Below are 27,575 nucleotides of genomic sequence, written 5' to 3' on the forward strand. Positions count from 1 at the left end.
GTAAAACAATCCATGCGCAGGCTAAGTGCATATCTCCCAGCTTGGTACGGCTCTCCATCCATGAAAGATTTCTCATATTCTGTATCTTCCACTATGACGGCCAGTTCGCTGTCCCTCTTTCCCAGCATGCTTCTATCATTGATATTAGCCGAACCTCCACAAAGAAATAAAAACAGAGACCATTATATGTCGCAAGGTCCATGACCTCCAGAAAATAATCTTCAAAAATAAGAGTAGATGACCGAAACGTTCACAATATACCAAGTGCACCGGAGATGGTTGGACAACGTTGTCCATGTTTTACTGGTTCCTCAGAACTTACCAATTATGACTTTTTGATCATCCACAATGAGCATTTTGCTGTGTATGTAAATGAGCTCAGTGACCAGAGACCCATCAGGCATGTCCCCATGTGTCCTCAGGCCACACACTGATAGGTATTGACGCCAGGTGTCTCCCACTACAAGGGGAAAAACAATAAGTACTGTACAAAGTACTACATAGGGAAGACCATAAAACGCCAGCTCCTAGCCATTGATACACACCTGAGGAGGCCATGCTCTAATAGTATAGGCATACGTACCATACAAGCGACACACGCTCATATGAGGTCTACGGGAAGTGGGTCGCAACATTATAGGCTCTATCCCCTTTTACCTCTATTATTAAAATAACCTTAAACATTTTGGTGCTTATCAGTTAAATACATGTCACCCTCCTCTTGTAGAAGGCTTGTGGGGAGGGGGAACACAAGAACTACGTGCGTGTGGTAAAGTTAACCAGCATTGGAGAGAGGCCCCACGTTGACTTTTACTACAGGGCCCTTCTGATAACATAATATTTCTTGATCTGACCTCCTCTAAATTTATATATTACAGTCCCCCCGCACACAGCTCACACTTACTTTCTTCCTTCAAACGTGATATTATCGAATTTTCTCCACGGCAAATAGAACTGCAAAGGAAGAAGATGAAGTTTAGAAAAAAAACAAACACATTTTCTTTCCATTTAGTTCAGAAATGCTAGAGATTTAGGCCAGGTCGCAGACTGAGGTCAGGCCACCGGGGAATCGCAGACTGAGGCCAGGCCACCGGGGAATCGCAGACTGAGGCCAGGCCACCGGGGAATCGCAGACTGAGGCTAGGCCACCGGGGAATCGCAGACTGAGGCCAGGCCACCGGGGAATCGCAGACTGAGGCCAGGCCACCGGGGAATCGCAGACTGAGGCCAGGCCACCGGGGAGTCGCAGACCGAGGCCAGGCCATCGGGGAGTCGCAGACCGAGGCCAGGCCATCGGGGAGTCGCAGACCGAGGCCAGGCCACCGGGGAGTCGCAGACCGAGGCCAGGCCACCGGGGAGTCGCAGACCGAGGCCAGGCCACCGGGGAGTCGCAGACTGAGGCCAGGCCACCGGGGAGTCGCAGACCGAGGTCAGGCCACCGGGGAATCGCAGACTGAGGCCAGGCCACCGGGGAATAGCAGACTGAGGCCAGGCCACCGGGGAGTCGCAGACTGAGGCCAGGCCACCGGGGAGTCGCAGACTGAGGCCAGGCCATCGGGGAGTCGCAGACCGAGGCCAGGCCACCGGGGAGTCGCAGACCGAGGCCAGGCCACCGGGGAGTCGCAGACCGAGGCCAGGCCACCGGGGAGTCGCAGACCGAGGCCAGGCCACCGGGGAGTCGCAGGCCGAGGCCAGGCCACCGGGGAGTCGCAGACTGAGGCCAGGCCACCGGGGAGTCGCAGACTGAGGCCAGGCCACCGGGGAGTCGCAGACTGAGGCCAGGCCACCGGGGAGTGGCAGACTGAGGCCAGGCCACAGAGTTGTAGACTGATGTTGGGCCACTGGCAGTTGTAAACTAATGTCAGGCCACTTGGAGGTCCAGACTCATGTCAGATTACTGGGAGACCAACATTAGAACAGTGGGAGCTCTACAAACTTGTGGAGGTTCTAGATTAATGTTAGAATAGTACAAATTATAGACTAGCCGTTGGTGTATAGGATTTACGTCAGGCCAATGAAAATTCTAGACTAACGTTAGACCAGTGGGAGCTCTAGGCAAATGTTAGACTAATGGAGGCTCTAGAGAAAGTTTAAGCCAGTGAGAATTCTAGATTAACATCAGGTAAACGGGGATACAGAACTAAGGTCAGACAAACGCAGACCTAAACAAACGTTAGACTAGTGAGAGTCTTAGACTAATGATAATCCAGTTGGAGGCCTAGACTAACGTTCATTCAACCAATCCAGTCATCAAGCACCCCTAATAGGACATGATCGGAGCGTTTTCCATAAAGAGAACCCCTGTGGGAATTCCTCATGCACTTAAAATAATGATATTACCTATGCAATACTAAGTAAATCCTGATAATATGACCCATCTCGGTACTTGAGGACTGGAGTTAAGAATCACTGTTCTAGACTATATGTCACATCAGTTGTGAACCAGAATTCAGGATCATTATCATCGCTGGAGATTTTGTCATTTGTCTGGAGAACTTTCAATTCTGGAGAACGATTAGTCCCTCTTCTCCAACGTTACTGACCATTGACGGTCTCACCTGGAACATCTGGTACCTCTGCCAGAGAGATGACCTGCTGTCACCATTGTGTTACCTGTATGTAAAGTGCAGTATGGCCTGGATGGAGTTGCCACCTCCCATGTCAATATTCCCCTCGAAGCCGGGTAACAGAGGAATCACAATGAAGACGCGGAACTTTTTGCCTTGTCTGTAATGATTGAAAAGGAGTTAGAAGACAGCAGCGGGGCCAAATTATTTTCTGTCAGGGGCACAATTCTGGAATCGGTATGCAGAGTAGCAGGTCAGTTGCACAAAAAGAACTATTTAAGGTCTTCAATTATTATTTTTTAAATGGGTAGTCATCCATTACAGAGATTAAATGTCTAGGTGTACCCTACCGAAGATGGGGAACTTATATAGTACAGCTGGTCAGTGAATGATGGAGCCATTAGTCGTTCTTATTCAAGGTCTAGATGGCAGAATTGGTTGTGGTAACAATAACCCCATGGATTCAGGGACATGAGCTACATGGACATGACAAATGGTGACACAATTTGACTTTTGGCCAACGGCTGTCATAGAGAAGTCATCCAAATAGTAAATAGTGAAAGTGAGGACAAATATACAACAATATAAAATGGCGCAGTCACCTGTAATGTGTGTCATTGTCCTGTCATCCCCAAGAGAGTCAACTGTAACAACCAGCATGTCCGGACATACCCTGGAGACCACTGGTCTAAACTATAGATCATATTATCTGATGACCTTTCCGTACCTGTGAGCCCAGGTAATCCGCTGTACGATGGCATCCGCAATCATGTTTTGGATTATTCTTCCGTCTGTAGAGCTGATGAAAAACTGGTTCTATAGAGAGGGGAGATTATCGGGAGCCATCATCCACTGTACATGGCTACCATACAAACCAATAATTCTCCAATTTCTGACGAGAATTTACCTAATGAGTTCGTCATGTTGGGCATCGTAATAATTTCGTATACATTTTATCATTTCTTGGGTGTATTATGGGCTGATTAGTATCAGAAAACGCGACGCACGATGGTCGATCGGACCGCTGTGGTCTACATAGTCTTAGCACTTCTGGTCCCGGCTGCAGGGGCATGCACTGAAATCATAGGGGTCCGTAGCACAACCCAAAAAAGAGGAAAATAAGGCCAAGAAGAAAAATGTGCTATAGCAACTATAACTGGGTATAAGGTACTTTAGGTTTGTGTATCTAGGTTTCAAAATCTTAGCTCCCTTTTTTATGACACCGATAGATTAATAATACAACGCTGGCTGTCCGCAGCCACCACTAGGTGGAACTACCTAAATACAGATTTATATAGCACCTATTGAACTCCTTGGGAGCGGTTTCAATCTTCGTGCATTGAGCTCCCCCTAGTGGCGGGTGCAGATGACCAGAATTTTATCACTCATGATGGAAAGCAGCAGAAGCAGTTCGGTTCTGGGCCACCTCTGACTAGGGGCCCCATAACAATGACATGGTCTGCCTCTATGATAAGTATGCCACCGGAGAGGAAGGTGGTAGAAAGGAAGACAGCAGCCAGGGCTGAATGTTGTCTTTGTCATATCAGGAATACAAGCGTGAAATCCTATTAATCGGATAGTCTGGAATACACAGGGTGCCCAAAAAAGTTAATGGACACAGAGGCAGAACATGAAGTTCTGGGGGCCGAATGCAAAAACTATAGTTACAGGCCCTTCTCATTTGACTACAAAAGAGCTTATTGCAGGTGTGGAAAATTACTGTAGAATTTAGGGGCAAATTAGACATTTCCATAAACCAGTTTATTTTTTTTTTAAAGATGGCAACAAGAACTTCTATAAAACGTAATAGAAAAAAATAAAAACGTTGCACAACTGGCAGCGACGTGTCAAACCAGAATGAACAATAATAAGGGTCTTTTATAAGCAGTGACGCCCCCCCCCCCTTCTCCCTGCAGAGGAGTAATCGGAGGTGACACGTCAGCAAAACAGTCGTCGTCTTCTATAGTGAACATTTTTGTTTTGTTTCCAGAACAACCACAGCACGAGTCGTCTGTACCGGTGCCAATAAAAACAGGGGCACGCTGCCTTCTGCCCACTCGTCCGAGAGGCTAAACGTTCACACCAATATCTGTACCATACGAGGTCCCGTAACTGCACAAGTCACGAGAGCCACGACACAAGACGACGGGGGAAGTGCGAAATACAACATAAAATAACAGTAGAAGACGGAGCAAGGGCAAAACATTATAAAATCCCGGGACCTGCTCCCGACCAAAACCAAAACCTTCTTCGAGACATATTATTTCTATACTGGACTATGGAGAATAGATTATATACTATAGATATACCGGACTATGGAGAATACAGAATATACTATAGATATACCGGACTATGGAGAATACAGGATATACTATAGATATACCACACTATGGAGAATACAGGATATACTATAGATACACCGGACTATGGAGAATACAGGATATACTATAGATACACCGGACTATGGAGAATACAGGATATACTATAGATATACCACACTATGGAGAATACAGGATATACTATAGATATACCGGACTATGGAGAATACAGGATATACTATAGATATACCGGACTATGGAGAATACAGGATATACTATAGATACACCGGACTATGGAGAATACAGGATATACTATAGATATACCACACTATGGAGAATACAGGATATACTATAGATACACCGGACTATGGAGAATACAGGATATACTATAGATATACCGGACTATGGAGAATACAGGATATACTATAGATACACCGGACTATGGAGAATACAGGATATACTATAGATATACCGGACTATGGAGAATACAGGATATACTATAGATATACCGGACTATGGAGAATACATAATATACTATAGATATACCGGACTATGGAGAATACAGGATATACTATAGATATACCGGACTATGGAGAATACAGGATATACTATAGATATACCGGACTATGGAGAATACAGGATATACTATAGATACACCGGACTATGGAGAATACAGGATATACTATAGATATACCGGACTATGGAGAATACATAATATACTATAGATATACTGGACTATGGAGAATACAGGATATACTATAGATATACCGGACTATGGAGAATACAGGATATACTATAGATATACCGGACTATGGAGAATACAGGATATACTATAGATACACCGGACTATGGAGAATACAGGATATACTATAGATATACCGGACTATGGAGAATACAGGATATACTATAGATACACCGGACTATGGAGAATACAGGATATACTATAGATATACCGGACTATGGAGAATACAGGATATACTATAGATACACCGGACTATGGAGAATACAGGATATACTATAGATACACCGGACTATGGAGAATACATAATATACTATAGATATACCGGACTATGGAGAATACAGGATATACTATAGATATACCGGACTATGGAGAATACAGGATATACTATAGATATACCGGACTATGGAGAATACAGGATATACTATAGATATACCGGACTATGGAGAATACAGGATATACTATAGATACACCGGACTATGGAGAATACAGGATATACTATAGATATACCGGACTATGGAGAATACAGGATATACTATAGATATACCGGACTATGGAGAATACAGGATATACTATAGATATACCGGACTATGGAGAATAGATTATATACTATAGATATACCGGACTATGGAGAATACAGGATATACTATAGATATACCGGACTATGGAGAATACATAATATACTATAGATATACCGGACTATGGAGAATACAGGATATACTATAGATATACCGGACTATGGAGAATACAGGATATACTATAGATACACCGGACTATGGAGAATACAGGATATACTATAGATATACTTGACTATGGAGAATACAGGATATACTATAGATATACTGGACTATGGAGAATAGATTATATACTATAGATATACCGGACTATGGAGAATACAGGATATACTATAGATATACTGGACTATGGAGAATAGATTATATACTATAGATATACCGGACTATGGAGAATACAGGATATACTATAGATATACCGGACTATGGAGAATACAGGATATACTATAGATATACCGGACTATGGAGAATACAGGATATACTATAGATATACCGGACTATGGAGAATACAGGATATACTATAGATATACTGGACTATGGAGAATAGATTATATACTATAGATATACCGGACTATGGAGAATACAGGATATACTATAGATATACCAGACTATGGAGAATACAGGATATACTATAGATACACCGGACTATGGAGAATACAGGATATACTATAGATACACCGGACTATGGAGAATACAGGATATACTATAGATATACCGGACTATGGAGAATACAGGATATACTATAGATATACCGGACTATGGAGAATACAGGATATACTATAGATATACCGGACTATGGAGAAGACAGGATATACTATAGATATACCGGACTATGGAGAATACAGGATATACTATAGATATACCGGACTATGGAGAATACAGGACATACTATAGATATACCGGACTATGGAGAATACAGGATATACTATAGATACACCGGACTATGGAGAATACATAATATACTATAGATATACCGGACTATGGAGAATAGAGGATATACTATAGATATACCGGACTATGGAGTATAGAGTATATACTATATATACAGATCTTAGACATTTATTTTGGAGATGTCCTTCGTATAGCGGTATGTAATATACACTTTATTGTTAAGCAGGATCTCTACAATTAATTAGGAATATTAGAAGTGATTGTTATATATAGACGCTCTCACAGTTGGTATACAGATCAGTAGTGACTTTACCTCTATGTACACGTAGTGTTCAGCGTGGGATATACAGTGCAGATAAGCATTGAGGATGCTGCATTCATTACTCCCGGCCGACCAGCGATCAGCTGACCGAAGCACCTATAGAGAGGTAGAAAACAGCCGGGTTAGAGGGCACAACATTTTTCAAGTTGCTTATAAAATGGTCTCATAATTAAACTTCCCTGTCTCAGACACGCACAAAGGGGCACATTTCAGAGGAAGACGATTAACCTGGAGTACCCTTAGAAAACCCATGCCAACATGAGCACAACATGGATGAAAATGTATTTATTATGCCACACATTGCGGTCACTCTTTCCTATCTTAGAAACCGGTCGTACACATTTTTAGAATTCTTGTTATTTTTAATCTAGACAGCGCTCAGCCCCCTATCACAGCGCTCACACACAGCACACACTCAACACAGTACTACACCTGCACAGTGGCACTGTGACATCCTGGTACCGTGTAATGATATTTCTCTGCTGTCGTTTGAGATTTAGGCAGCAAATATGGAAATGCCAACCCTTTATATTTGCTTTTCATGGTCTGTAACACAGAACAAAGGGTTAATGTGTAACATCGAAAGCAGAGGATAATTTAGTTTGAGTAGCCTGGTGTTATTCTCACCTTGTTAAAGTTCCACCTCTGGATGAAGTGTCGGGAGGCATCTCTAGCTGCTTTACCATGAATCACAACACCCACATCCCTCCAAGGCATTCGAGGATTTTTCATCCGATCAATGAAATCTGAAATCAAAGATCGAAGGAAGCAATGAGTCTACTCCTCCTCCTGCAGGGTGATACATATAGAAGAGAGCTATGAGACTACTCCTCCTCCTGCAGGGTGATACATATAGAAGAGAGCTATGAGTCTACTCCTCCTCCTGCAGGGTGATACATATAGAAGAGAGCTATGAGTCTACTCCTCCTCCTGCAGGGTGATATATATAGAAGAGAGCTATGAGTCTACTCCTCCTCCTGCAGGGTGATACATATAGAAGAGAGCTATGAGTCTACTCCTCCTCCTGCAGGGTGATACATATAGAAGAGAGCTATGAGACTACTCCTCCTCCTGCAGGGTGATATATATAGAAGAGAGCTATGAGTCTACTCCTCCTCCTGCAGGGTGATACATATAGGAGAGCTATGAGTCTACTCCTCCTCCTGCAGGGTGATACATATAGAAGAGAGCTATGAGACTACTCCTCCTCCTGCAGGGTGATATATATAGAAGAGAGCTATGAGTCTACTCCTCCTCCTGCAGGGTGATATATATAGAAGATAGCTATGAGTCTTCTCCTCCTCCTGCAGGGTGATATATACAGAAGAGAGCTATGAGACTACTCCTCCTCCTGCAGGGTGATATATATAGAAGATAGCTATGAGTCTACTCCTCCTCCTGCAGGGTGATATATACAGAAGAGAGCTATGAGACTACTCCTCCTCCTGCAGGGTGATATATATAGAAGAGAGCTATGAGTCTACTCCTCCTCCTGCAGGGTGATATATATAGAAGAGAGCTATGAGTCTACTCCTCCTCCTGCAGGGTGATATATACAGAAGAGAGCTATGAGACTACTCCTCCTCCTGCAGGGTGATATATATATAGAAGAGAGCTATGAGACTACTCCTCCTCCTGCAGGGTGATATATATAGAAGAGAGCTATGAGACTACTCCTCCTCCTGCAGGGTGATATATATAGAAGAGAGCTATGAGACTACTCCTCCTCCTGCAGGGTGATACATATAGAAGAGAGCAATGAGACTACTCCTCCTCCTGCAGGGTGATTCATATAGAAGAGAGCTATGAGACTACTCCTCCTCCTGCAGGGTGATATATATAGAAGAGAGCTATGAGTCTACTCCTCCTCCTGCAGGGTGATATATATAGAAGAGAGCTATGAGTCTACTCCTCCTCCTGCAGGGTGATATATATATAATATAGAAGAGAGCTATGAGACTACTCCTCCTCCTGCAGGGTGATATATATAGAAGAGAGCTATGAGTCTACTCCTCCTCCTGCAGGGTGATACATGTAGAAGAGAGCTATGAGTCTACTCCTCCTCCTGCAGGGTGATACATATAGAAGAGAGCTATGAGACTACTCCTCCTCCAGCAGGGTGATACATATAGAAGAGAGCTATGAGTCTACTCCTCCTCCTGCAGGGTGATACATATAGAAGAGAGCTACGAGACTACTCCTCCTCCTGCAGGGTGATACATATAGAAGAGAGCTATGAGTCTACTCCTCCTCCTGCAGGGTGATACATGTAGAAGAGAGCTATGAGTCTACTCCTCCTCCTGCAGGGTGATACATATAGAAGAGAGCTATGAGACTACTCCTCCTCCAGCAGGGTGATACATATAGAAGAGAGCTATGAGTCTACTCCTCCTCCTGCAGGGTGATACATATAGAAGAGAGCTACGAGACTACTCCTCCTCCTGCAGGGTGATATATATATATAGAAGAGAGCTATGAGACTCCTCCTCCTCCTGCAGGGTGATACATATAGAAGAGAGCTATGAGTCTACTCCTCCTCCTGCAGGGTGATACATATAGAAGAGAGCTACGAGACTACTCCTCCTCCTGCAGGGTGATACATATAGAAGAGAGCTATGAGACTACTCCTCCTCCTGCAGGGTGATTCATATAGAAGAGAGCTATGAGACTACTCCTCCTCCTGCAGGGTGATATATATAGAAGAGAGCTATGAGTCTACTCCTCCTCCTGCAGGGTGATACATATAGAAGAGAGCTATGAGACTACTCCTCCTCCTGCAGGGTGATACATATAGAAGAGAGCTATGAGTCTACTCCTCCTCCTGCAGGGTGATACATATAGAAGAGAGCTACGAGACTACTCCTCCTCCTGCAGGGTGATATATATATATATAGAAGAGAGCTATGAGTCTACTCCTCCTCCTGCAGGGTGATATATATAGAAGAGAGCTATGAGTCTACTCCTCCTCCTGCAGGGTGATATATATATAATATAGAAGAGAGCTATGAGTCTACTCCTCCTCCTGCAGGCTGATACATATAGAAGAGAGCTATGTGTCTACTCCTCCTCCTGCAGGGTGATATATATAGAAGAGAGCTATGAGACTACTTCTCCTCCTGCAGGGTGATATATATAGAAGAGAGCTATGAGACTACTCCTCCTCCTGCAGGGTGATATATATAGAAGAGAGCTATGAGACTACTCCTCCTCCTGCAGGGAGATATATATAGAAGAGAGCTATGAGACTACTTCTCCTCCTGCAGGGTGATATATATAGAAGAGAGCTATGAGACTACTCCTCCTCCTGCAGGGAGATATATATAGAAGAGAGCTATGAGTCTACTCCTCCTGCAGGGTGATACATATAGAAGAGAGCTATGAGTCTACTCCTCCTCCTGCAGGCTGATATATATAGAAGAGAGCTATGAGTCTACTCCTCCTCCTGCAGGGTGATATATATAGAAGAGAGCTATGAGACTACTCCTCTTCCTGCAGGGTGATATATATAGAAGAGAGCTATGAGACTACTCCTCCTGCAGGGTGATACATATAGAAGAGAGCTATGAGACTACTCCTCCTCCTGCAGGGTGATATATATAGAAGAGAGCTATGAGACTACTCCTCCTCCTGCAGGGTGATATATATAGAAGAGAGCTATGAGACTCCTCCTCCTCCTGCAGGGTGATATATATAGAAGAGAGCTATGAGACTACTCCTCCTCCTGCAGGGTGATATATATATAATATAGAAGAGAGCTATGAGACTACTCCTCCTCCTGCAGGGTGATACATATAGAAGAGAGCTATGAGACTACTCCTCCTCCTGCAGGGTGATACATATAGAAGAGAGCTATGAGTCTACTCCTCCTCCTGCAGGGTGATATATATAGAAGAGAGCTATGAGACTACTCCTCCTCCTGCAGGGTGATATATATAGAAGAGAGCTATGAGTCTACTCCTCCTCCTGCAGGGAGATATATATATAGAAGAGAGCTATGAGACTACTCCTCCTCCTGCAGGGTGATATATATAGAAGAGAGCTATGAGACTACTCCTCCTCCTGCAGGGTGATACATATATAGAAGAGAGCTATGAGTCTACTCCTCCTCCTGCAGTGTGATACCTATAGAAGAGAGCTATGAGTCTACTCCTCCTCCTGCAGGGTGATATATATAGAAGAGAGCTATGAGTCTACTCCTCCTGCAGTGTGATACCTATAGAAGAGAGCTATGAGACTACTCCTCCTCCTGCAGGGTGATACATATAGAAGAGAGCTATGAGTCTACTCCTCCTCCTGCAGGGTGATATATATAGAAGAGAGCTATGAGACTACTCCTCCTCCTGCAGGGTGATATATATAGAAGAGAGCTATGAGTCTACTCCTCCTCCTGCAGGGTGATATATATAGAAGAGAGCTATGAGTCTACTCCTCCTCCTGCAGGGAGATATATATATAGAAGAGAGCTATGAGACTACTCCTCCTCCTGCAGGGTGATATATATAGAAGAGAGCTATGAGTCTACTCCTCCTCCTGCAGGGTGATATATATAGAAGAGAGCTATGAGTCTACTCCTCCTCCTGCAGTGTGATACCTATAGAAGAGAGCTATGAGTCTACTCCTCCTCCTGCAGGGTGATATATATAGAAGAGAGCTATGAGACTACTCCTCCTCCTGCAGGGTGATATATATAGAAGAGAGCTATGAGTCTACTCCTCCTCCTGCAGGGAGATATATATAGAAGAGAGCTATGAGTCTACTCCTCCTCCTGCAGAGTGATACATATAGAAGAGAGCTATGAGACTACTCCTCCTCCTGCAGGGTGATACATATAGAAGAGAGCTATGAGTCTACTCCTCCTCCTGCAGGGTGATATATATAGAAGAGAGTTATGAGTCTACTCCTCCTCCTGCAGGGAGATATATATAGAAGAGAGCTATGAGTCTACTCCTCCTCCTGCAGGGTGATACATATAGAAGAGAGCTATGAGACTACTCCTCCTCCTGCAGGGTGATACATATAGAAGAGAGCTATGAGTCTACTCCTCCTCCTGCAGGGTGATATATATAGAAGAGAGTTATGAGTCTACTCCTCCTCCTGCAGGGAGATATATATAGAAGAGAGCTATGAGTCTACTCCTCCTCCTGCAGGGTGATACATATAGAAGAGAGCTATGAGACTACTCCTCCTCCTGCAGGGTGATACATATAGAAGAGAGCTATGAGTCTACTCCTCCTCCTGCAGGGTGATACATATAGAAGAGAGCTATGAGACTACTCCTCCTCCTGCAGGGTGATACATATAGAAGAGAGCTATGAGACTACTCCTCCTCCTGCAGGGTGATACATATAGAAGAGAGCTATGAGTCTACTCCTCCTCCTGCAGGGTGATACATATAGAAGAGAGCTACGAGACTACTCCTCCTCCTGCAGGGTGATATATATATATATAGAAGAGAGCTATGAGTCTACTCCTCCTCCTGCAGGGTGATATATATATAGAAGAGAGCTATGAGTCTACTCCTCCTCCTGCAGGGTGATATATATATAATATAGAAGAGAGCTATGAGTCTACTCCTCCTCCTGCAGGGTGATACATATAGAAGAGAGCTATGTGTCTACTCCTCCTCCTGCAGGGTGATATATATAGAAGAGAGCTATGAGACTACTTCTCCTCCTGCAGGGTGATATATATAGAAGAGAGCTATGAGACTACTCCTCCTCCTGCAGGGTGATATATATAGAAGAGAGCTATGAGACTACTCCTCCTCCTGCAGGGTGATATATATAGAAGAGAGCTATGAGACTACTCCTCCTCCTGCAGGGTGATATATATAGAAGAGAGCTATGAGACTACTCCTCCTGCAGGGTGATACATATAGAAGAGAGCTATGAGACTACTCCTCCTCCTGCAGGGTGATATATATAGAAGAGAGCTATGAGACTACTCCTCCTCCTGCAGGGTGATATATATAGAAGAGAGCTATGAGACTCCTCCTCCTCCTGCAGGGTGATATATATATAATATAGAAGAGAGCTATGAGACTACTCCTCCTCCTGCAGGGTGATATATATAGAAGAGAGCTATGAGACTACTCCTCCTCCTGCAGGGTGATATATATAGAAGAGAGCTATGAGTCTACTCCTCCTCCTGCAGGGAGATATATATATAGAAGAGAGCTATGAGACTACTCCTCCTCCTGCAGGGTGATATATATAGAAGAGAGCTATGAGTCTACTCCTCCTCCTGCAGGGTGATATATATAGAAGAGAGCTATGAGTCTACTCCTCCTCCTGCAGTGTGATACCTATAGAAGAGAGCTATGAGTCTACTCCTCCTCCTGCAGGGTGATATATATAGAAGAGAGCTATGAGACTACTCCTCCTCCTGCAGGGTGATATATATAGAAGAGAGCTATGAGTCTACTCCTCCTCCTGCAGGGAGATATATATAGAAGAGAGCTATGAGTCTACTCCTCCTCCTGCAGAGTGATACATATAGAAGAGAGCTATGAGACTACTCCTCCTCCTGCAGGGTGATACATATAGAAGAGAGCTATGAGTCTACTCCTCCTCCTGCAGGGTGATATATATAGAAGAGAGTTATGAGTCTACTCCTCCTCCTGCAGGGAGATATATATAGAAGAGAGCTATGAGTCTACTCCTCCTCCTGCAGGGTGATACATATAGAAGAGAGCTATGAGACTACTCCTCCTCCTGCAGGGTGATACATATAGAAGAGAGCTATGAGTCTACTCCTCCTCCTGCAGTGTGATACCTATAGAAGAGAGCTATGAGACTACTCCTCCTCCTGCAGGGTGATATATATAGAAGAGAGCTATGAGACTACTCCTCCTCCTGCAGGGTGATACATATAGAGAGCTATGAGACTACTCCTCCTCCTGCAGGGTGATACATATAGAAGAGAGCTATGAGTCTACTCCTCCTCCTGCAGGGTGATACATATAGAAGAGAGCTATGAGACTACTCCTCCTCCTGCAGGGTGATACATATAGAAGAGAGCTATGAGTCTACTCCTCCTCCTGCAGGGTGATACAGATATAGAGAGCTATGAGACTCCTCCTCCTCCTGCAGGGTGATACATATAGAAGAGAGCTATGAGACTACTCCTCCTCCTGCAGGGTGATATATATAGAAGAGAGCTATGAGTCTACTCCTCCTCCTGCAGGGTGATATATATATAATATAGAAGAGAGCTATGAGTCTACTCCTCCTCCTGCAGGGTGATATATATAGAAGAGAGCTATGAGTCTACTCCTCCTCCTGCAGGGTGATATATATATATATATATAGAAGAGAGCTATGAGTCTACTCCTCCTCCTGCAGGGTGATATATATAGAAGAGAGCTATGAGTCTACTCCTCCTCCTGCAGGGTGATATATATATAATATAGAAGAGAGCTATGAGTCTACTCCTCCTCCTGCAGGGTGATACATATAGAAGAGAGCTATGTGTCTACTCCTCCTCCTGCAGGGTGATATATATAGAAGAGAGCTATGAGACTACTTCTCCTCCTGCAGGGTGATATATATAGAAGAGAGCTATGAGACTACTCCTCCTCCTGCAGGGTGATATATATAGAAGAGAGCTATGAGACTACTCCTCCTCCTGCAGGGTGATATATATAGAAGAGAGCTATGAGACTACTCCTCCTCCTGCAGGGTGATATATATAGAAGAGAGCTATGAGACTACTCCTCCTCCTGCAGGGTGATACATATAGAAGAGAGCTATGAGACTACTCCTCCTCCTGCAGGGTGATATATATAGAAGAGAGCTATGAGACTACTCCTCCTCCTGCAGGGTGATATATATAGAAGAGAGCTATGAGACTCCTCCTCCTCCTGCAGGGTGATATATATAGAAGAGAGCTATGAGACTACTCCTCCTCCTGCAGGGTGATATATATATAATATAGAAGAGAGCTATGAGACTACTCCTCCTCCTGCAGGGTGATACATATAGAAGAGAGCTATGAGTCTACTCCTCCTCCTGCAGGGTGATATATATATAGAAGAGAGCTATGAGTCTACTCCTCCTCCTGCAGGGAGATATATATATAGAAGAGAGCTATGAGACTACTCCTCCTCCTGCAGGGTGATACATATATAGAAGAGAGCTATGAGTCTACTCCTCCTCCTGCAGGGTGATATATATAGAAGAGAGCTATGAGACTACTCCTCCTCCTGCAGGGTGATACATATATAGAAGAGAGCTATGAGTCTACTCCTCCTCCTGCAGGGTGATACATATATAGAAGAGAGCTATGAGTCTACTCCTCCTCCTGCAGGGTGATCTATATAGAAGAGAGCTATGAGACTACTCCTCCTCCTGCAGGGTGATACATATAGAAGAGAGCTATGAGTCTACTCCTCCTCCTGCAGGGTGATATATATAGAAGAGAGCTATGAGACTACTCCTCCTCCTGCAGGGTGATATATACAGAAGAGAGCTATGAGTCTACTCCTCCTCCTGCAGGGTGATACATATAGAAGAGAGCTATGAGTCTACTCCTCCTCCTGCAGGGTGATACATATAGAAGAGAGCTATGAGTCTACTCCTCCTCCTGCAGGGTGATACATATAGAAGAGAGCTATGAGACTACTCCTCCTCCTGCAGGGTGATATATACAGAAGAGAGCTATGAGTCTACTCCTCCTCCTGCAGGGTGATACATATAGAAGAGAGCTATGAGTCTACTCCTCCTCCTGCAGGGTGATATATATAGAAGAGAGCTATGAGACTCCTCCTCCTCCTGCAGGGTGATATATATAGAAGAGAGCTATGAGACTACTCCTCCTCCTGCAGGGTGATATATATAGAAGAGAGCTATGAGACTACTCCTCCTCCTGCAGGGTGATATATATAGAAGAGAGCTATGAGACTACTCCTCCTCCTGCAGGGTGATATATATAGAAGAGAGCTATGAGACTACTCCTCCTGCAGGGTGATACATATAGAAGAGAGCTATGAGACTACTCCTCCTCCTGCAGGGTGATATATATAGAAGAGAGCTATGAGTCTACTCCTCCTCCTGCAGGGTGATACATGTAGAAGAGAGCTATGAGACTACTCCTCCTCCTGCAGGGTGATATATATATAGAAGAGAGCTATGAGACTCCTCCTCCTCCTGCAGGGTGATACATATAGAAGAGAGCTATGAGTCTACTCCTCCTCCTGCAGGGTGATACATATAGAAGAGAGCTATGAGTCTACTCCTCCTCCTGCAGGGTGATATATATAGAAGAGAGCTATGAGACTACTCCTCCTCCTGCAGGGTGATATATATAGAAGAGAGCTATGAGTCTACTCCTCCTCCTGCAGGGTGATATATATAGAAGAGAGCTATGAGTCTACTCCTCCTCCTGCAGGGTGATATATATAGAAGAGAGCTATGAGTCTACTCCTCCTCCTGCAGGGTGATACATATAGAAGAGAGCTATGAGTCTACTCCTCCTCCTGCAGGGTGATATATATAGAAGAGAGCTATGAGACTACTCCTCCTCCTGCAGGGTGATATATATAGAAGAGAGCTATGAGACTACTCCTCCTCCTGCAGGGTGATATATATATAATATAGAAGAGAGCTATGAGTCTACTCCTCCTCCTGCAGGGTGACACATATATATATGAGGGCTAGGAGTCTGTCCTGCGGAGTGAAGACTGAAGCGTCTGCCATGTTTGGTTTCTTACCCTCGAAGGGTTTGTCCAGTTGTACCCAGTCTTTGAGGATAAGGTTACTGTAGTCTTTACCCATCCAGGTCTGGCACACCATGTTAGGATCCTCAGTTGAAAGGTTGGCAGCCGAGGTTCCTTTCTGGTGAGAGACAGCGGGAGGCCACCTTAAAGGAGCAGGGAGACAACCAACAAGAGGAAAGACAGTGAAAGAAAAGAGAGATCAGGGAAAGGGAGGGTTATATGAAGTTACCGGTGGTAATATTAGCGGTTATGAGGAGTAAGGAACAATAGCGAGAGTTATATTATATTAGGTAAGGAGTAACAGGAGAAGGTAACGTGAGGGAGGGGTATTAGGAAGGTCATATGGATGAGTATGGGAGCTGTTCTGGAGTGAGGACATTACAGAAAGTGTAAGAAGTAATAGGAGGTATGCAATATTATCACGGTGGACTAATAGAAAGAGGGAATAATAGGAGTAATGTCATACAGTATCATGGTAGACCATTGACTTTGTAGAAGAAGAGAAAGTGACCTGGAGTAAGAACAGTAACATTTTGGGTCATGGGTTAAAAGCTCTCCTGGTGGAACATTTCTGGGCTTATTGATACCTGTTGCTGTTTCTCGGTTGATCCTACATCAGTGAGTCGGTAATCATGATCATCCCATCGCCCATAGGCCAAATCTAAACCTCCCAGAAACACAACAGACTGGTCAATGGCCACCATCTTCTCGTGGTGAGCCCAAAGGAAGACGATCGAAGACACGTGATCGGGGTGACGCATCACCTGAAAGATGGAAGAGAGAAAGGGGATCACTAGACTCCAATACTTACCCTAAGAATGTAACATGAGTGAAGCTTGTGTTCCTCACCTTAATATTGGGGTGCAGAAGCATTAATGCTCTCTTGCTGTATCCACTGTTAATACCAAGAGCCATTTCCATCTCCTTAAAGAGTATGACACAAACTCGTACTCCAGCCTCCTGAAAAAAAGAGCGCATATATAGATCAAAGGTTTTAATGACTCAATCACAGCTTCTGTACAATGCAGTTATGAAACCACAAACTATTCACTCACTTTCCACCAAGTTGGCTTGGACCAGGCCCAGGAGATTTATATGGCTGCCCTGATCCCAGTTATTTTATATGGACGTACACTACCGTTCAAAAGTTTAGGGTCTCTTGGAAATTTCCTTATTTTTTAAAGAAAAGCACAGTTTTTTTCAATGAAGATAACATTAAATTAATCAGAAATCCACTCTATACATTGTTAATGTGCTAAATGACTATTCTAGCTGCAAACGTCTGGTTTTTAATGCAATATCTACATAGGTGTATAGAGGCCCATTTCCAGCAACCATCACTCCAGTGTTCTAATGGTACATTGTGTTTGCTAACTGTGTTAGAAGGCTAATGGATGATTAGAAAACACTTGAAAACCCTTGTGCAATTATGTTAGCACCGCTGTAAACAGTTTTGCTGTTTAGAGGAGCTATAAAACGGACCTTCCTTTGAGCTAGTTCAGAATCTGGAGCATTACATTTGTGGGTTCGATTATACCCTCCAAATGGCTAGAAAAAGAGAGCTTTCATGTGAAACTCGACAGTCTATTCTTGTTCTTAGAAATGAAGGCTATTCCATGCGAGAAATTGCCAAGAAACTGAAGATTTCCTACAATGGTGTGTACCACTCACTTCAGAGGACAGCACACACAGGCTCTAACCAGAGTAGAAAGAGAAGTGGGAGGCCCCGCTGCACAACTGAGCAACAAGACAAGTACATTAGACTCTCTAGTTTGAGAAATAGACGCCTCACAGGTCCTCAACTGGCAGCTTCATTAAATAGTACCCGCAAAACGCCAGTGTCAACGTCTACAGTGAAGAGGCGACTCCAGGATGCTGGCCTTCAGGGCAGAGTGGCAAAGAAAAAGCCATATCTGTGACTGGCTAATAAAAGGAAAATATTAATATGGGCAAAAGCCACACAGACATTGGACAGAGGAAGATTGGAAAAAAGTGTTATGGACAGACGAATCGAAGTTCGAGGTGTTTGGATCACACAGAAGAACATTTGTGAGACGCAGAACAACTGAAAAGATGCTGGAAGAGTGCCTGACGCCATCTGTCAAGCATGGTGGAGGTAATGTGATGGTCTGGGGTTGCTTTGGTGCTGGTAAAGTGGGAGATTTGTACAAGGTAAAAGGGATTTTGAATAAGGAAGGCTATCACTCCATTTTGCAATGCCATGCCATACCCTGTGGACAGCGCTTGATTGGAGCCAATTTCATCCTACAACAGGACAATGACCCAAAGCACCTCCAAATGATGCAAGTACTATTTAGGGAAGAAGCAGGCAGCTGGTATTCTATCTGTAATGGAGTGGCCAGCGCAGTCACCAGATCTCAACCCCATAGAGCTGTTGTGGGAGCAGCTTGACCGTATGGTAAGCAAGAAGTGCCCATCAAGCCAATCCAACTTGCGGAAGGGGCTTCTGGAAGCATGGGGTGAAATTTCTCCCGATTACCTCAGCAAATTAACAGCTAGAATGCCAAAGGTCTGCAATGCTGGAATTGCTGCAAATGGAGCATTCCAAGACGAAAGCAAAGTCTGAGGGAGAAAATTATTATTTCAAATAAAAATCATTATTTCTAACCTTGTCAATGTCTTGACTATATTTTCTAGTCATTTTGCAACTCATTTGATAAATATAAGTGTGAGTTTTCATGGAAAACACAAAATTGTATGGGTGACGCCAAACTTTCGAACGGTAGTGTACGTACCACATTAGACCTGAAGGAACATTATCTACCCAACTAGAGAGTCCCACACTAAGTTGCATACATACAGGAATGTTTAGCAACTTCAGGTTTCGAGACAGGTCTTAAGATGTGTATATGGGTCAGGCTTCAACCTTGACTGTATCATTGATGTTACTTGGGATGTAATGATCTACTGAGGATACAAATTTTTTGTACTTTGAGAAGACCAATGAATTTTTTCATGAACGTTCTTTAACTATTGAGTTTCACTGTTTAATATATCATCACCCCAATGCAGTTTTTCCTGGGGTCTCAGTACTAAACATGGACATCCTTGCACCGTAAGTCGAGGAAAGAGATGCGGATTGGAGGTGAGCAAGGTTTGCAGTTGTAAATCAGGCCCCTGCATGTATTTTTAAGCATGAAGTAGACAAAGCGGTACACGTCATACTTGATGGACATGGGAGCCTCAATCAATGCCCTCATAGGTGTCAATATATCACAAGAATAGGCAACCTTCATTGATCGTTGGGATCAATGAAGACTGCCTATACTTGTGCTAGATTGCTGCATCTTTTCAATTGGCCTTATACCTTGACATTTGCACACATCCTATAGTTGATCGAAGAATAAGCCTCCATCCGTATTTGTAATTCAAGCCTCGATGGACAATGTAGCCCGAAAGGTTCAAGCCTTCATTAATCCCAGCTCCTTGTTGGTTGACCTTACTTGTGGATTAATTTCGGAGACAAAAATAGTCAGTTTGCTCTTTAATCGCCACCCTTTATGTTACAATCGGCAAATGGGCAATATAGACATATTCTCTCTTGGTAGCCTGGGATGGTGTAGGTCTCGGCAACAGTAAAACTTCTTCCATCTGATCAACACAGTCAACCAAAATGCTAAGGTTTTGAATTTGGTCTTAGAAGTAAAGTGAAGGCTGCACAAGATCTATCGAGTTGCTCATCAGTGGACAACTATCTATGATACCATGGTGTACACCCTACTGCTATCAACGGTCATAATACTGCAAGACCATAAATGACATGTAGCAGACGTTTCTATTTGTCATAATAGTTTATTGTGAACTCATAGAACACTATTATCTGGTCCCGATCCAGCGTCGCTCATCGGCTCTCTGTACTCAGCCAGGGGTAGTGTCGGGTTTCCAGGTAGAACCACCTAGCCTGGTGACGAAGATCTGCCTGGATACCCTTGCCTGTAGATTAAGGTATATTCTGTCTAACTAGCAAGTTTATATTTAACCCTTACTTGGACCTTGACCTTAATCTCTCCTCTGAACTTAGTCTCTCTCCTTCAGATTTGTCGCCTGGTACTTGAAGTACAACCTCTTGGTTTCGAACTCTGGCCTGTCTTCTGGTTATGTCTTGATCTGCTTCACTGGTTTGTCGCATCGGGACCTCTCTTTCCCCAGGATGACCCTTGGCTTCACTCCAACTCTGATTCATATCACTTTTACCTTCTTACAGAGCGTCCGCTGCCAATTACAGACTACTCTGGGGATTGCGACCTGGGGTCTGACCAGGAAAGATCATACCCACTTGAGGTTGAAGAATGGAGAACTTCCTTAGAATCCACACCTATGTTCAGCCAGCGTCAAACCAATTGCGGTTTAAGGATTTCCAGTGAGAGCCGTAACATATACCCTATTAATCTATATGTCACACATTCAAGTTAAGGAGATGGAAAAACATAAACCTCAGTACTGACCGCCTTATGTTTCAGGATAATGTCCAATCTAAACAAGTCATCCAATGCTGGTCGCTTCAGGTGGATTTCTGGGCTGAGCCTATATAGATAAGATATGAGAAACCTTGTTGAAGCTTATGTTCTAGACTACCCTACTGTGTTCTAGATCACTTAACAGATTATTCTTAACATCCCTGCTGTGTCCTAGATTAATGTTTCTAAGCGACAGTCCTCAAGTGACCGCAGTTGAGAAATGCTGCCCCACAAAGCTATACTCAATTCTAGACCACCCAACTTTATTCTAGTCAGTCCTGCTGCTCTCCTATACGTCTCCTAAACTTTCTTGAGGGACATTTTTTAGAAATACTTTGGTGGGGATAAATTCGACAGCTAGTTTCCTAAATTCCAGGACTGGGAAAACCCACACTGCAGTCAAATATCGTCAAGACCACCATAATATAAGTAATCAAAAAGATCTGAAGATCCAGATCTTGAAACGTACTGTATGAGCGGTTTCAATTTTAGAATTTTTGGGGTCACTGAAAAGTCTCGAAACGTTGGAAATGGCCTAACGATTGGCGCAAAGCTCAAACTGCCGACCACATAATGTAGGTAGACACGTTCTAGACCAGCCCACCATAAACACTATGGAAGTCACTATATTCTAGAACAGTTGTCTAGATTTGGCTAGATAGTCATTACAACGTCGGAGATAGGTCTACTGTGTAAATAGTCGAAAGTCATAGATTAAAGCTCTGAAAATGTAATGGTCACTTATAATTTGTAGTAGTGCAGGCCTTTGGACTCTCTTCTGGCCACAGGGACTGATATGGTGCCCCAGATAGCCCTGTGGAGCCCCGGACATCCCTTTGTGTTCTACAAGTCCAACAAAAATGTCATAAAAGTTACCCCACATCTGTGGCTTACCACCAGTCAGTAATATAGATCTCCTCTCGAGCCTGCAATAGAGCATCCGCAACGGCAGCAAAATAACTGGCACCATTAACAAACCTGGCGGGGGAAGGGAACAAGGAATGAACAAAAAAAAACTAATATTAAATGGACAATAGCATAAAAACATACAGAGAGGAGAGTGGTGGAACGGGCAAAAAGGCCTAAAAAAAGTCTACTCAAAGAATCCTCACCACTTCACTTGAGATTTATGCCTCACTGGAGCAGAGGCTTCAAACCGATGAAAACTCAGAAAGTCCTTTCCATGTTCTTCAGCAATCTGGGTGATCTGCTGCTTCCACCAACGAGCCTGACGATACCCACTGAACTTCAGGATCAGCGTCCTGTAATGTTTACAAGGAATATTTAGCACCAGGGAAAATATTTTATTAGCTTATGAGCAGCTAGCTAGTACTTCGACGTAGTAGTTACTTGTGTCCTCTAACACGCATACAATATAATACAGAAATACACTGATCTACCGCAGAATCATTGCTAGGTTTTATTTAAATAGTATTTACAATCCATTTTTTTCCCTAGAGCTCTGTGTCAGGCTGCAGCATTAAAGCTCTAGATTATTTATTAACTAAAATATTGCGTGTCTTACCATATTTCAGATATTGTCTGCCCGACTTCTCTATCCATGGAGATAAAAGTAATGGCCGGACACAGGCTGAAAGCCATAGGGGTAGGCCAGCATGACAATGGTTCTAGGAAGGGGAGGGTTAGTTAGGGGAGGCGTAAACTGGAGGGCGATGTCAGGGGTTACATAAGTGGGAAAGCTGGAGGGATTTAAGCGCCATTACGAAGCAGACAGCAGGGTATAAGTCTGTCCCGCCCTCCCTCATGTTGTTTTTAATGTTTTTTCTGTGTTCCTCTTGGTTTTTTTCCTTTTATGTGGCCGGCTATGAGCTGTTTTTTTGCGCGGCAGCGTGTTGGCAGCTTGGGAGTCCATCCAGTTGGTGGTAAATTGTTACGTGGGGGGATTCATCGTGGTTATGGTCCCTCCCAGATTATACGGCTTCATTTTGGGCTCCTGGTGGGCGGTGTCTCCTGGGGAGTGGTTATGACAGCCATCTGTGGTGTTGATAACGTTGCCCCTGAGCCTGTTGGGGGTAAATATTATATATGTGGGCAGTTTGGTGCCAGATTTGTAGCTCCAAGGACTCCCCCTTTTAGTAATTACAAAATATTTTGTATATTTATGCAAATGATGGTAATTATTGTATGTTTTGTTTAATAAAATGGCTGATGTGGCCAATTTTATCCAACCCAATGTCTCGGTGTGTTTTATGGGATCTAGAAGGGGAGTGAAGTTGGTTAGGATATGGTCGAGCAATAGACGTAGCAAACTCTACAATCTCATGGTCACCTAAGAGGAGGAGTTGGCTTTGCACATTATGAGGGTGTTTCTAACTCCGATGAAAGAGTTATTTCTTTGTGTACTAATCAACGTAGCGAGAGAAGGGACCGGGTTTGATAATTAGAGTAACGTACCAGAGACTGGGAGACAAGACAGAAAGAAAAAGTGGAAAGCGGAGGAAGTGTTTGTATATTTGTGAGTGACTGGGTGACCAAAAATGTTATTTTTAAATCTCAAGATGACTGACAGTCATCATAACTTCTTGTTACTGTAGGAAGAGCAGCTCTGGAGCACAAACTGCTGCTCAAAAAAGTGAAATGCTGTGCAGAGTAAGAGGGAGGGAAAATTCACGAACATTTGGAAGGGTATAATTTCGGCAGAGTGGCAGTACACATGATAACCGATGAAGTGTAGCAGTTGGCACAATGCCTTCTATTTGCCAAGGCCTTCATAGGAATTTTTTTTTTTTACATAACTATCAGAGGAGGGGTTTACAAACTATTTATAGATGTTCTTATCGAAAAGTTACTGCTGGAATAAGGACACCACTTCATACATGGAATGTGCAAGGTCCCATTACCGAGATTAAGTAGGTCAAAATAAATTATGGGAACAAGCTGCCCCCCCTCCCCTTCGGAGCAGAGGGTCTTGGCAGTGCCTGAGACCTGGGATGGGCCGAAAAACACAAGGAATAGAACAGTCACTTTATTTGTAATCCTGCAGATTTAGAACAGTAATGCACTCAGAGAGTTAGTCCAGTCTAATGCTAAGAAAAAAAAAAACAGCTTAACCCTTTAAGGACAGTCAATTGAGAAGAATTATCTTCTATCGCTATACGTAGCTGTATGGTGTAAGTTAGAATTCAATTTATTTTGGGGAATTTAACTTTTGATTTTTATATGCCATAGAGAAGTATTGGGACACCTCCACATTCCACCTACAGGAACTTTTAGGACGTCCTATTCTAAACCCATGGACATTAATATGGAGTTGGTTCCCCCTTTGCAATAAAACATATTCCACTCCTCTGGGGACTTTCTACAAGATTTTGAGGCATCCGTGGAAATTTTTGCCCTTTCATCCAGAAGAACATTTGTGAGCCAGACACGGATGTTGGGGGAGGGGGTCTGGCTCGTAATCTCTGTTCTAGTTCTTCCCTAAGGTGTTTGGATGAGGTTGAGGTCAGGACTCTGTGCGGCCAGTCAAGTTCTTCCACACCAAACTCACCCAACCAACCAACCAACCATGTCTTTATGGACCTTGTGCACTGGGGTGCAGTCATGAGAAACAGAAAAGAGCCGAACCCCAAACTGTTCCCACAAAGTTAGAAGACACAATTGTCAAAAATATCTTGCTACGCTGAAGAATTAAGATTTCCCTTCAATGGTATTACCCCTCCCCCACAAAACTTTATAGCTGGCACAATGGAGTCAGGCAGGTAACGCTCTCCTGGCATTCACCAAACCCAGACTCATCATCAGACCCCAGATAGAGAAGAGTCACTCCACAGAACACGTTTCCGCTGCTCCAGAGTCCGGTGGCGGCAGCTATACACCTCCCCATCTGACGCTTGGCATTGTGCTTGGTGATGTAAGGCTGGTGTGCAGCTGTTCTACCTCCAGGCCATGAAGCTCCCGGGCACAGTGTGCGGATATTAATACCATAGGAGGTCTGTACAGTTATGGAGTCAGCGGAGCGTTGGCGACTTTTCTGCACTTGCTCCTCAGCACTCGGCCCCCCGCTCTGTAACTTTACGTGGTCTGCACTTCGTGGCTGAGTTGCTTCCACTTTACAATGATATCACTTACCGGTGATGGTGGAATATCTAGGAGGGAAGACATTTCCAGAACTGACTTGTTACACCGGTGACGTCCTACTACAGGACCGCGCTGGAAGTCACTGATCTCTTTACAAGGACCCGTTCTATCACTAATGTCTGTAATGACGACTGCAGGGCGAGTGCCGGATGTTATACACCTGGCAGATGGGACTGAAGGAAACAGCGGAATTCAATGATTAAGAGGGGGCACATACTTTTCTCCATAGAGTGTAATTATATATGTGGGCATCGGTTAGGGCATATGTAGAGTATTCCCTAACAGGCGGTATCACAGGACAGCTCTGAGTGCCTTCATTTGGCTCAGTCTATATAAATGTGAATCCTGGCGATGCCTTGTTACCCCTGTGATCATACCACAAAATAAAGGGTTGTACTTGTCTAACATTGATGGCCTGTCCAAAAGACATGCTGTTAATATCTGATCGGGGGGGGGGGGGGGGGATTGCTGGCACCCGCTGATCAGCTGCATGACAGGGCTGTGGCACTCTTCTTTGGTATACCCAGGCACCAGTGTTTAGGTTTCGGAAGGCTCCTGGCAGTTGTACTTGGCCTACCAGATGAATGGAGGAGATTTCGGGAATGGTGGCTTTCGGAAAAGGTAAACTTTGGGGGCTGAGTCATTGTAAAAAGGCCTAACTCAAGATAAAAGCCACAGCGATAGCATATCATAAATTTCCATTGACAGCATTAGAACTGGACTGGTCAACCATTAATCACTTACCTTAAATAGTTCTCTATGCTGACTCCGTATTTAGTCTCTGTTGATTTTTTGCCAACTTGGGTTTTGAATTCTGGATCGAAGAGCAGTACAAAGGAAATTTCTCCAGAGTCTGGTTTTAAGTAAAGAAGGAAGGAGTCTTTTACCACGAGCCACCTGGAGAAGACACAGATGACATTCTCTACTCAACATGGTCAAGGTCAGAACTCAACATCAAAAGACCATTCAACATCGAAGGAGCATAGTAAAACCAGGTACGAAGAAGATGTAGATGTGGAAGAAACTCACCAAGAAGAGTGAGGGAACGTTAGAAGAAGGAGAAAAACGATGGTGGAAGGAAGGAAGAAAATACAGTGTAAGGATAGGATGATGTGTGCAAGGATATAGATAAATAAAAAGGGAAAGTCACATACATTACAGAGATGTTCATGGTCTAGAAGTCAACACCACCAGTAGAGATGACCATTGTGGATCCATATTTAATACAATCTGACAACCCAGATCCCAACCACGTCAGATCCAATATGGAATAACCGAACATAGATCTCGAGAACAATATGGGTTAGGCAATAGGTACTTGATAGATAATTTTAGGCTGAAAGTGCTGATGGATTCCAAGATGGGATCTAATCATACTTTGGATCCACCAGTTTCCTTGTTCAGCACCAGCAGTAACCAGAGTATTGTACCAGCCCGGTGTTTTAGGATTATTTTGTGATAAATTGGAAAGGAAAGGATTCAGAGGTGACTGTGGTGCTGCTTATATAAGGGTAGTGGACATCTCAATCAAGGGGGACTGAGCAGACAGACCTACTTCTCATTCCACCCCTGGCCTCGAGTAGAGGCAGATACAGATGAAAGGACTTCATAAATGAAAGGCATAGTTTCTGTTTTAGTTGGGTTTTAATCCCAATCTATGAAGGCCGCTATTAAAGGATGATTGTCATCGTCAATAGTCTGACCTTTTCGACCAACGGTAACAGATTTGATGATGGCCAAAGCAATTGAGGCCCTGAATTCGATGACCACCAGATCTCTTCAGAATAAAACCTTCCCTAAAATGAAGAAAAAAAAAAAAAGACATTAAGAAAAAAAATCTATGGGGGACCAAAGACCATAACAAGTTTAATCTTG

General features: G+C 43.7%; 1 protein-coding gene across 1 annotated transcript; it reads right to left on the reverse strand.

Annotated features, from left to right (window-relative positions):
* LOC142699773 (phospholipase D2-like) lies at positions 1 to 27,575 on the reverse strand (the record flags this gene model as incomplete). The annotated part of the gene is made up of 16 exons (XM_075848082.1): positions 27,404 to 27,575; positions 26,445 to 26,597; positions 22,715 to 22,864; positions 22,497 to 22,580; positions 21,591 to 21,669; positions 17,974 to 18,084; positions 17,712 to 17,888; positions 17,119 to 17,242; positions 8,037 to 8,155; positions 7,842 to 7,955; positions 7,401 to 7,505; positions 3,295 to 3,383; positions 2,614 to 2,727; positions 905 to 954; positions 323 to 460; positions 1 to 154 (listed from the first exon to the last, which is right to left on the reverse strand). Coding segments are annotated over exons 1-16 (1,883 nt in total), but the record flags the coding sequence as incomplete, so codon positions are not given.

Source organism: Rhinoderma darwinii, unplaced genomic scaffold (assembly GCF_050947455.1).
Source record: "Rhinoderma darwinii isolate aRhiDar2 unplaced genomic scaffold, aRhiDar2.hap1 Scaffold_1643, whole genome shotgun sequence".
NCBI classification, from domain to species: domain Eukaryota; kingdom Metazoa; phylum Chordata; class Amphibia; order Anura; family Rhinodermatidae; genus Rhinoderma; species Rhinoderma darwinii.